Source organism: Cibotium barometz, chromosome 65 (genome assembly GCF_041138505.1).
Source record: "Cibotium barometz isolate CiBa-2024 chromosome 65, ASM4113850v1, whole genome shotgun sequence".
NCBI lineage: Eukaryota > Viridiplantae > Streptophyta > Polypodiopsida > Cyatheales > Cibotiaceae > Cibotium > Cibotium barometz.
In genome coordinates this window covers 18358180-18370747 of record NC_141110.1, presented here as the reverse complement: position 1 = coordinate 18370747, position 12568 = coordinate 18358180, and the positions used below count along the sequence as shown (strand labels likewise).

The 12568-nt window shown below is 46.1% G+C and overlaps 1 protein-coding gene across 2 annotated transcripts in view; it reads left to right on the top strand.

Annotated features, from left to right (window-relative positions):
• LOC147602997 (PHD finger protein ALFIN-LIKE 2-like) overlaps nucleotides 1–9854 on the top strand; it is a 31112-nt gene extending 21258 nt beyond the window's left edge. For both annotated transcript variants that reach the window (XM_086797055.1, XM_086797054.1), the window contains 2 exons: nucleotides 9078–9195; nucleotides 9416–9854. In XM_086797055.1, the coding sequence (XP_086653181.1) occupies nucleotides 9078–9195; nucleotides 9416–9667 (370 nt within the window). In that variant the 3' untranslated portion in view covers nucleotides 9668–9854. The remainder of the gene's footprint in view (nucleotides 1–9077; nucleotides 9196–9415) is intronic.
• The last annotated feature ends 2714 nt before the right edge of the window (nucleotides 9855–12568 follow it).

Sequence of the window (12568 nt, the reverse complement as noted above, 5' to 3'; positions counted from 1 at the left end):
GGCCGACTTGTGGCATTTGAAAGCAAGAAGCTTGATGATACATAGGTCAGACGTCACTTTAAGGAGAAAGAGTTGTATGCGGTTATATATGCTCTAAAAACTTGGTGACATTATCTTTGTGGAACTAAGTTTGTTGTGCTAATCGACCACGAGGAACTGTCAAATGCCTTCAGTTCCTCAAACTATACTTTGGGTGTTTTCGGGATTCACTGTCTTTCTCAAGAAGTTGGTGAGGGATTATTCACAGGTAATCGCAAGCCTTCTTGGAGGAAGAAGACACAAGTCTAACAACCCAATTTCTTGGAACGAGAAGCTTGATGAGGCTTTCGAGTTCTCAAGCTTAAGGTGAAGATACATGCCAAATGCACATAATCATTTAGATGTATCCTTACTCGCATCTTCCTTGATCTCGGTCAAATGGGCTCCCTTCGACTTTGACTTGCTCTGAGCCTGCGGGGCAGTTTGTCTTCATGTGGCGCAATTGACCCTTCCTAATGTACTGGAGAGTCTGAAAAGTTTTCCCATGCTTAAACTTTCGTTTATGTTGGGATTCTTGTTGATTTGATAAAGAGGGTTGTCGGGTATTCTTTGGCTTTTTCTTCATCATGGTCTCATGTAATTGGATAGCATCATCCAATGTCTTGCTTCGATTATTCTTGACCTGGAGCGCAAATACTCATCATGCAATCCATCCACGAAGAATCCAAGTATCGTGTTATGGGGTCCATATGGGTTCTGTGCCTGCAATTCCGTAAACTTTTGCTGATAGGTGTGAAAAGAAAGGCATATTTCATGTCCGAGCTTTTAAACTTGGGCGCTATGTCGTACTCGTCTTCGGCCTACAGGATTTCTTCTCAGAACACACTCGAAATCGACCCACGTCGTGGGTTTAACTCTTTCCACTAGGCTACGCCACTTTTTTCTCTCTGTTGTGTTTGGTCCTGCACTGCCTTCTACCAATCGATGCCTCTCTGCTTTGCCCTACTCTACTGCCTCTAGCCACTTGTGCTCTGCTCTGCCTTTAGTAGACAAGCCTCAGCTCTGGTTGCCTGCCTTGGTTGACCTGAGCTGACTGACTTAGGCTTGCATGGGCTGGCCCTGGGTCGCCATAGCCTTAGCCTACTTAGCCTTGGCTGGCCTACCCCATGGGTTGGCCAAGAGAACCTCCCCTTCGTCCCATTGATCCCATGCCCACCCTACTAGGGTTCCTGCAGTGTGGGTAAGCTTGGGAGATCGCAGGAAATTTCTCAGAGGACCGCCTCCTACACACCTTTACTTGATGCCAGCAGATCCTTGAAAAATCAGGCTTCATCGTGCTCTCGTAGGAAAGAGAAATCTCGAGAGGAATACCTGGAATCCCGACATCTGACGCCTAAAACACGCATACCTCATGTGAGCTTTTGTGCTCTGATACCAACTATAATAATCCTTTGACAAGATCTGTTCTAATGACAACCAAGGTTAGCAAACAAAATGGGGTGCAGAGTAGCCCACTCCCCAACCGTAGGTTTTGTCTATCGAACCACCCCCAAGCCGAAGCTAGGGCTCCAACAACTACCACGGATCCATGCCATAGACCGGGTGTACCACATCCAGCCATTAGGCCTTTGGCAAGCTTGTCCAGGTCTGCTATGTCTCTGGCAGGAGAGATCTATTCTCTTGGTCCAAGCCAAACCACCAATAGTGCTTGCACAACCGTGTCTCATAACAACCCACGCTCTCACTTATAGATAACTATGCCATAAATAGATGTCCTGCTATAAATAACCATTAAGCCTGTTTTATTAAACTTAGAACCCTAGCCTTGTATAAGTCTGCTAGTCCCCTAATCTAGGGGCCCTCTAACACCGCTGGATTAGGGCCCTAATCCGTAGATTAGTGTCCAAGTACATAACACACAGCTCGGCGAGCTAGGCACAATCAACAGCTGAGGAGGGGGTTTTGGAGTTGCGGCCAGAGATGGTGGGGGTCACATGCCATGAGGGCAGAGAGAGCAGCCGCAGATCTTATGCACATGCCCAAGGAGAGAGAGAGAGAGAGAGAGAGAGTAATATTAACGTCTATGAAAGATCCCAAGTGTCTATGAGATCAAAGGTGGTACAATGGTACCATGGATATACGGAGCCATGGAAAACTAAAAGAAAGTAAAAAGAAAACATCCAACACTAGTGTTTGTACATGTAATGAGCAGATGATCCCATGTGAAGTGAGACATGCCGTGATCAACTAATGATGATACTACCCGTAACCCGCTCAGCTAGAACGGAGCTGATGGCGGAGGAAATGTCAGGTCTCTGTGATGGGAGCATGTCATATCGGCAGAGAATCTCTTGGATTGGCCTTTGTCGTATGGGTAGAGAGAGAGAGAGAGAGAGAGAGAGAGAGAGAGAGAGAGAGAGAGTTTCTCCTCTGAATGATGTACAATGTAGCAATGTCCACCTCGTGTGGTGGTGCATCTCTATAGCATCTGAGGATTTCCTGCATTTGCAGCTGGTGAGAGGAAGAAGAAGAAGGAACTTTTAATGTTAGGTGGATAACCACAACTGCTAGAGAGAGAGAGAGAGAAATGAAATGATATATTAACGTCTCTAAGAGGCCATAATGGCCTATGAGACCAAAACTGAGAGTACATCTGAAGTTTGTGTCTCATCAAAGAGAACAACTAAATGAGACTAAAAAGTACAATAAATTGATTGTCTTACAGTTATAAAAAACGTGAGAGAGAGAGAGAGAGAGAGAGAGAGAGAGAGAGAGGTTGTATTAAACGTCTATGACAGACCCAAAGGGTCTATGAGACTATGATCCATGAATAATTGGATGTTGGAAACATGAAGAAAAAACATCTTCCAAATACAACAGGCCCTCGTATTACGTCTTCCAAATAAAATGGGCCATGCATTACATGAGCCCATGGAGAGAGAGAGAGAGAGAGAGAGAGAGAGAGAGAGAGATTGTATTAAACGTCTACAAAAGACCCAAAGGGTCTATGAGACTGAGAATGAGTACATATGATCCATGAATAATTGGATGTTGAAAAAAATAAACATCTACCAAATAAAACAGGCCCACGTAATACATGAGCCAGTGGATGCAAAAAGAGAGTCAAATCTCATCATGTACCGTCTAGCAATGATCACCTCTTGTGGCAGTTCATCTCTATAGCATCTGAGGCTGTCCTATATCTGTAGCTGGCTGGTGGAGGGTCTAGATCTTTGGGGGCAAAGACGTCGGGCCCTCTGGTGACTCCTCAAGTGCGTGGTGCTAGAGGGGGGTCATGGGCTCGTCGGAGTGTTTGTAGTCTCTTCCCTTTAGACAAGTCTTGGTGGTGGGCGTTGTGGTTGCCTAATGGAAACCAAAAGGTCTATGATCAAGTTTTGAGAGGTGTTTGGCTCATCATGTCTTTTTTTTTTTTTGAAAAACGATCCTTCTATTAGTTAATGAGAAGACGCCATAAGGCTACAAAGCTCACCTCACAAGGAGGGATAATATATACAGTGAACACCGGAGCTCCACCCTCGTGGCTGGCCGCTCTCTGGGGGGGGGTTACCTAGTAGTACATGCGGGAGGTGAGAAGAGCCAAACTGGAGGCCTGTAGTGCCAAGTGACATCCTCACCCCTCGCGGTGAGGAAAGGGCCAGGCTGCCAAGTGCGGAGGAACGCCTTGCGGCGACCTCTCATGCGATCCGAGTCGCCCCGAAGTTTCCCCCAGTGTCCTCTCAAGGTGTGAATGATGTCCACCCAGAGAGCCTGTATGACCTCCGCCGGTGGAATCGCCTGGCGGTCTATGGCCTCCCTGCATCGGGCTCTCCATATGTGCCAAGCCGTCATGCTGCTGATCATCTCCCATCTGTGCCCGTCTCCCTCCTGGGAGACTGCCGAAGAGAAGTCTGGCGTCGGAACCACAGCCATCGCTAGACGTAATGTAAATTAAGAAAGATAGGAATGGATGTTATGTGAAGTGAATGAATCCGATGTGATGGGATGGAAAATGATGTATCTGGTCAAGAATGGATACACATATGAATTGGAATTGGATTCAGTAATATGGATTGATATGGAATAATGTGGAATGACGAGAGTTCAATATAGAAACTGTATTTGTAAACTGTTTGCAAATGACTGTTTTATGTCAAAGATACTGGGGAAGCATTTTGACTGTCTTGAGTATGTGGTCGTAGAGACCTACCTTGATAAAGTTGCAACAGCTGACAGAGAGTCAATGGAGGACGTCTCGCGTAGCAAGGTCGGCCGAGGTCTTGACCAGCCTCGGTTCGATTTAAATGGTGAGCTTCCGGTATGGTGGATGAGGGACCAAGGAAGCGGCCTATGAGTGAAGCGCTAGGTGACCTGCGAAGGATCCTATAGGGTGCTGACCATACGGTGCTCGGGCTCTGGGTCGCCGAAGATACCTACACGTGCGTCGTGGAAGATATTGGAATAAGGAGTAAGAGTTGTTTTCTGAAACTGGGCATGGATCTAGTTGATTGACCTTGCTGGTCCTCAACGGATGAGTCCATAGCTCTTTTATATGGATCTGTTGGTTGATCTTGCTGATCTTCCACGGATATTCCATTTTGTTATGTGAATATATTGCCGGTTACTATGAGCTAGGAACTATCGAAAAGGCCCCTGAGTGAACAGGTGGTGAGCGTTTTGGTTGCCAATAATGCCATAAGTACACCGATGAATGAATGATTAGAAATATGGATTCAACCAGAGATTTTGAGGATAGTGATCAATGACATAATGGTTTCATTAAAGGATTGTTTTAAAGTTAGCTGATGCTGAGAAAAAGGCAATTTCATATTGGGTGCGTAAGTGGTGTGACTAGTTTTATGTTTGCATGAACTTCCGGCTAGGGGGCCTGGGAACTCTTTTCCTTGGTACCGGGGACAAAACCTAACCAAATTCCTAATTGGATCCCATCACTATAGTGGTTGGGCGGTTGGCTAACCCATGGGACTGGATGGGGTTAGGCTGGACTGATGGATCCTTAAATCGAGACTCAATTTCTGTTTAGTTCGGTAGATGAAGTAAATCCCGGACAAAAATTGTTCTATGGAAAAAGGATCAACGACTGTGCCTCTCGATGAGAAAAAAAGCGTTGGTCTCTATGATCCAAGTGCAATCTGTCCCTTGATCTGACTATGGAACTTACGAGTTCGGTCAGATCAGTTCAGTTTTTTTAAGGCTTTTGTAGTCGGGTCTTCTGAAGCTGGCCTCCCTCTCCCACCTCGAAGGTGAGTGGGGCGACTCTCTCTGCTGAGCCGCAGACCGCTAGAAGGATCTCATGCCGAGTAAAGACGCCCATCCACTGTGGAGGTGGAGGGTCCTGTACTGGAGTCCGCCACTCTCGGGGGATGGCCGCCTCAATGTCCTGCCTCATCAACTCTCTGCCCCTCATCCCGCTGAGTCTCCTCTCCTGAACCTCTAGAGGCAGCTGCTGAAAACATATCCAGTCGTCTAAGGACTGGGCTGGGCCGGAGCTCAACGGGCCCCACGACACATGAGATCGCGATCCAACCATATGACCACTGGGAAGTCGGATCAAGGGGTTCCAGATCAATGGCTGCCTCAGGCGCTCCTCATCGGTGCCCGGGGGAGTCTCGAAGAGTGACGGCCTCAGATGCTCCCAGGCCCTCAGAAGGCTAGCTGCAAAACGCTCCTCGAAACCAGGGCCCACTCCTCTGGATCGCTGCTCTGTAAAGATCCACCTGATGCTGGGGGTCCAGGGGCCGCTAAGAGGAGGAGTGCGGCTGAGAATCCTGGAAACAAGAAACTCCTTCCACGGCTCAGCGCCTGGTAGGAGGCCACGAACCACCAACTTGCCAAGCAAAGCTCGGCTCTGACAAATAGGATCAACTATGCCCAGGCCGCCTCTCTCCCTCGGCTGAGTGATCACAGCCCATGCCACCTTGGCCCTGGCGGGCCGCCCGTCGCCACCGGACCAAAGAAAGTTCCTGATGAGCCTCTGCACCTGGCCAATGCACGCCCGAGAGAAGGCCCAGCAAGAAGTGATGTACCACATGGTAGCAAGCAGAACCTGGTTGGCCACAACCACTCGGCCAGCCGGAGATAAACAAGCGGTACTCCAATACAGAAGCTTCTTCCGAATGCTCAGAAGAAGGGGGGCTATCTGCTGCTCCGGAGATATGTCAATGCCCACATAGCATCCCAAATAGCGCACTGCAGTGCCGGGGGCCAGCCATTGAAACCCATCAACTGGCCTCCAAGTCGGGGGGGGCACAGAACTGACCCACAACCCACACGACTTGTGCCGGTTGATCAAAGCGCCCAAAGCTCTGCAAAACCTATCCATGGCTGAGGCGAAGCGGCGGAGGTTCTCCTCCCCTCCCTGAAGATAGACAGCAGTGTCATCCGCAAACTCCGAGTCTAGGAGCTCCTCCGAGGTGCGGATGGGGAGCTGGAGGCCCCGCAAACCTGTATCCTGTGCCGTCAAGAAAGTGCTCATGGCCTCCGCCACAAAAAGAAAAAGAAAGGGCGCCAAGGGGCACCCCTGCCGCACCGAGCGCGAGAGCTGGAACCTCTCTCCGCGCACGCCCTGTATCAGCACCTGGCTATGAGCCGATGTGTAGAGTGCAGAGACCCCACGGATCCACTGAGCGGGGAAGCCCATCCTCTCCATAGTGCCTTCCAAGAAGGCCCAGTCCACCTGATCATATGCCTTCTCGAAGTCGAGAAGGAGCACTGCGAGATCCTCCTGCCGAAATCTAGCCAAAGCCGTAGCCTCCCAGAAAGAGAAGATGTTATCCAGGATGCTCCTATCCTGGATGAAGCCTGTCTGCGTGGAGTGGATGATGTCCGGAAGGTGAGGCTGAAGCCACCTGCTGATCGCCTTAGCTAGGACCTTGTAGGCAGTGCCTAGCAAGGTGATCGGTCTCCACTGTCTAATCTCCAGTCTGTCTCCTCCCTCTTTGGGGATCAAGTGAATCAACCCCTCTGCCATGCTGTCCGGCATGTTTTCCGACTCCATGATCTCCTGGAATGCCAATCTGAAACCCCTATGCAAGAGACCCCAGTACCTCTGGAAGAAAGCCACTGAAAGACCGTCCTCGCCTGGGCATTTGCCCCGAGGAAGTGCCTGAAGAGCCGCCTCCAGTTCCGCATCCAAGAAGGGGGAGAGAAGGGAGTGCTGCAAATAGGCCGGCACCAGTCCACCTTGAGTGGGGGAGTATCTCTATATCGCTAGAGAATCTCGAGCAACGGTGTGGAGAGCTATCGTGGGGCTCGTCGAGTGCACTATAGCTGGTGGGCGCAGTCCAAGGTGACTCTAGTGGGTCGAGGTGAGACATAGGGGCGGCTAGACCTCCTCTTACAACCCCACAGATCTCCTAAACACAAAACACAAGTGATTAGTACAAATCCCCTAAGAGAGACATGCTAGCTCACCTCCCAACCGCCGTAGGCTCTATGCTCCGAACCACCATCGAGCCAGGGGCTAAGGTATGACTCCCATAGATCCATGCCAGTTTGTCCCATAGAGGCCTTCGGCATGCCAATCTATGCTCTGCTACATGCGTGGACGGAGTCTTGATTGAACTCTGACCTATAGTGAGGTTATGACAATAATAACCCATGCTTCACTTATATAGTGCCCATTACTGTTGTAAATAACCATCCTACTATAAATAGCCAGTACACATGGATTTATTAATAATAACTTGAGCCGCCCGTATTAGCCTACTTTGTCCTAATCCGAGGGGCTCCCTAACCCTACCGGATTAGGCTGCGAATCTCGAGGATTAGCACTCGGTACATAATATCCTCCTCGGACATTTCCACTCTTCGAAACAAAATCTGTCTAAGAAATAAAACTCGGAAACATATGTTGTAAACTAGCAACTATGTCCCAAGTTGAGTCCTCCTTTGTCCTATCTTTCCATTGAAATCAATCACCATTTACCGCTTATGTGGAATATAAGAATGTCCTCAACCACACATGAGTGGCACATCGACCCTCGGCCTCTCATGCGTCTCCAGTGGGACGACCCAGGGGATTGGACATGGCATGATCCAGAGGACAGTGAGGAGACTCTTGGTACCCGCTTTTTTGCATACACTGCACGGGTGGGCCATAGGAGTCTTATCAATGAAGTCGGAGATGTCATCAATGTAGAGCCCAAATAGAGTCAGAGAAAGAGGGCAGCCCTATTTCACCCCAATAGTGCTAGTGACCTCTAATGACCATAGTTTCCAAAACGTTCCAACAGAATGGAAACAACAAACCCCCAAAGCATTTTGAAAACAGCAAAAAATGAAATTGGAAATGGATATCCCAACGGCATCATGCTATGTCATAGGGTTAGTTGTAACTTATATCCCACAGACAGGCTTACATGGACAAGTAGGATTTTATGCAATATCACAACACAAGAAATCATTATTCAATGACATAGCTGCACTTAGGACAGCACTCATGATCTTTCCATCGACAACTAGGTAGGACATTGTTTTCACAAGTGCAAGCTTAGTAATATATTCGGCACTCACTGTGCACTTCTATGGCGATTATTATTTCCTTCGTATGGCTTTCATGGGCCTATTTAGTCCTAGTCCAGTATGTCTTTATGCATCTATGGGAGGATGTGATACATGTGACATCATAATGCCAATCGTGGGAAACCACCTCACATGGTACAGTGGAAAGCAAGCAAATCTTTAAAGGATTGCCAAAGCTAGCTTTTGGGTCTTGCTAGGAAATTTCATGAGTTTATTTTTCAATAACTGACTAACATTGATGCACTACTGTACTCTAAGTGAGTGGTATGCAGAATCCTTGACTATCGTAAGGCTATTATGCTTCTCATTCTTTAAAAAGGTAAAATCCAAGCTTTTGCTCATTTTCAATGTAACAGATATCATCCTGTTCCACGTTTTCTGTGCCTTATCCCCCTCTTCCTAGCTGAGACTTCTTTAATACGCACCACTTTTGCACTCGCTTTGTTTGGGGCTGCTCTGCTTAATTTCATTGACTCTGCAGGCATCTCAATTTAGTTAAAAAATCATTTTGTAAAAAAGGTAAGAAGGCTATTAGTAATGTCCGTTGGTATGTGCAGGAAGCAGCTTTTCAACTTGATCAATGAACTTCCAACACTTTTTGACATTGTGACTGGAAGGAAAACCATCAAAGAAAAGGGGAATGCTAATAACACTAACAAGAACAAAGGAAAATCTGTAAGTTGAACAGACTCTATTAGTTTGGCTCGATACTCTGTTGGGCGGTCCCATACCGGAGTGGGGAGTGGTTATTGCACAATGCTGCCCACAAGGGGGTCTGACTTTAAACCCCTCCACCTTAACATATAAAGGCTGATAATTCAAATCATGAAGAATCTGCTTTCTTGCTTATGATTTGAAAGTTTCTAATTGTCATCTTGGATGCATGATCTCGAAGGATCGACCACCACAGCCTCATGGTACTCCAGAAGAAGGTGAAGAAGATTCTGCTGATGATGAAGATGATGAAGAGCATAGTGAGACAACATGTGGAAGTTGTGGGAAGAGGTATACAGCTGAAGAGTTTTGGATCTGCTGCGATATGTGCGAAAGATGGTTTCATGGCAAGTGTGTGAAAGTTACCCCGGCAAGAGCAGAGCATTTAAAACAGTATAAGTGTCCATCTTGCAGCAAGAGAGCCAGAGCGTAGTACAAAGATTTCAAGACCCAAGTGGTCATTGTTGCAAATCAGGGGATTTCCAGAAAGGTGTTGAAAGTTGTCAAACTGACCTTGCACTTTTCTTTTTAATACGACAATCTTTAGTTTCTAAATGTTAGATTGGAAATGTATTTTATTGAAATCACATGCAAGTAAGGCTTTGGTGAAGTTTGTCAAACTTTGCTGTCTTGATTAGTGGCTTTGGTGCGGTGAGCTATTTAACTAGGAGGCGCAATGCAGATTCTAGAGGCAGGGGAAACCGTTTCTAACTTTTGTCAAGTGAAAACCGGAGCTTGTTTATTTCCCTTCAGAGGAGGATGCGATTTTTTATTAGGGATATAGCTGGGCCAACATTTTCTAATCGGATGCATGTGAGCTGTGATGCACACCCGGCATTATTTGTTGAGAGCACCGTCCAAACAGTTGGAAGGATCTATGATGGAAAAAAGTTATGGAGGTAGTGTGTCGTGGTGCTTCAGGTGGTGTCAAACTATATATTTAAAACACTTTAGGAGGTTCTCACTCTCAAGGCCTCTTAAAGATGGCAAGTGTTATTAGCATTTATAGATGGCTGGGTGTGTGAACTTTTCAAGAGTAAGTATCAACATCTAGCTTGGTCAGACGTACAATGCAAGGGAATTTCCCATGTATGGTTTCAAACATCACCTCTTAGAGCTGAGACTTATTCTTAGAATATGTGAAGCAGTCTTTGGCCCTTCGGTACTATTGCCTGATGCATTGGCTCTACTTGTGAGGCTGAGAGGTGCAAAAATGATCCTGACAGGCTAAGGAGACTATCGGGGCTAGCTGTAATTTTGAATGATTTTATTTATTAGATCAATGTGGTAGTATGCTCACAAGCGAGAAGTCAAAATGGAGTGGTAGTAGCTCCAAAATGGGTTTTCTTACTTCATTATTTACTTAAGTTGCAACCAATGAAATGTGTTGCATAATTTAAGCTCATTTGTACATATGAACAAGCCAAGAAGCTTGAGTATGAGTTTTGGAGCATACCAGGTAATCCAAAATGTGGGGTGTGTGTAAGCCTCAACTACTCAATTAGTTGCTGGCTAGTATCAGTGTTGATTGGGTGGCATGCTTTTGGAGTAGCTTTTGTTGATTTGTGCCTCACTTTTGTCCTAGTTTGTCAAGCACAGTGAAAGCAGGCCAGCATTGTGATGCTTCTTTAAAAAATTGTTCTCATATAAATTATGAAGATTTAAAAATCTGAGGCCAAGGTTGTGTTGATTCTTTTCATAATCTCAACATTTCCTACAAGCGTCCCTAGAGGTTGAATGCAAGATTTGGAGCATCGTAACAGTAACGGCCTTTGGGGAGAGGAAGGATGCCTCAAAGTTGGCAGGGATGCCTTCAAACCCTAGATCCACGGTGATATGTAAGCAAGTTAATTAGGAAGATTGCTTTCCTCTCTAACAATCATCCCTGATTTTGTTGCCTCAATTATTGTAGTGTGTTGGCTCTTTTGGTTGCCTTTCAATCCTACTCATTATTAACTTTGTGGGTGTGCTTGATGGTGTGCAAGATCTTGACCATGAAAGTACCCAAAGTAAGATGATAAAAGATCCACGTTGGACCAAAGTTGCGACATTGGAAGAGAAATACTCGTACATCCCCCTCTTGATGTGCATCCAAAACAAAAGTGCACTAGTCAATTATTCCATTTGTGAAATATAAAATATGCCACTTCACTTTCAAAGTTAAAATTGAAGAAAGACATTATTTGTGCTTGTAAGTTCAATAGATGGTACAAAATGATTTCTTTCGATTGTGTCTTACAAGAATCTAGTAAACCTATTTATTGCACGCTATGTTAAGAAACTAATAGAAATTAAGCTAGCAATAGCTACCCTCAAGTACTAAAAGCACTCAATTTTACTCGTCAACATCTAATAAGATTCTTAACCTCATTTCTAGCTCAGATCCACAACAAATTGTGAAACAAGAGCAGAGTACTAGACAATCAATTTTACTAGTGTGTCTCAACATGTCTCAACATGGTCGGCACAAACATTGGGTCCCTAGTAGCTTCTAAGCATCCTTCCTCTTGTGCATAGAGTGTTTATTCTCTTTCCACTTCTCAGTTGTAAGATCATTGTCCTCTTGGCTCTTGCTGGAATCATATAGTGTACAACTTTCATTGATAGTGTACAACTTCACATTCCTTGCATAAAAAAATATACATATAAACAATAGTATACATGTATCTGCATGTATGGAAACATATATGGCAACGGTACACAATCCAGCAAGAAACTAAAGAGATTGGATAGAGACTACCTTATAGTCGTCGAGAAGACTTTTAGCCTTTTTTCGAGAAAAAGATCCATCTATTACTTACCGAGAAAAACAACCAAAATGGGTAAAGTACAAACTCATCCCCAAATGGGAGACGAGAGTCAAGATGTATAAAAGGGGAGGCTACTCTTCTGCTCCGGCAAGCCGCTCTAGGAGGAGAAGGTTATCTCATACAATGGGGAGAGGGGAAAAAACCACACAGGTGGTCTATAATCCCAAGTGGGCTCGCCATCACTATCTATAAGAAAGGGGTCGTGCCCACAGATCCTCAGGAAGGCCACGAGCACTTTCGCATGTAGTCTAAGCCACCCTGAAGTTGCTCCACTAACCATGGGGGATATGAATGATATCGAGTTAGATGCTCCAAATAGACTCTGCTGGCTAGGTGAGGGGGCCTTCGATGGCTTCGTTACATCGAGCTCTCCATATATGACACGCAGCTATATAGCTACAAATCCCCCATCTCTGACTAGAACCTGGAGTCCAACGACCTGAAGGAGGAATTGGAGCTAGCACAGTAGAAATATGAAGGTGAGAGACTTGAAGGGCTAGTCCCCCAACTTCCTCCTCATATGG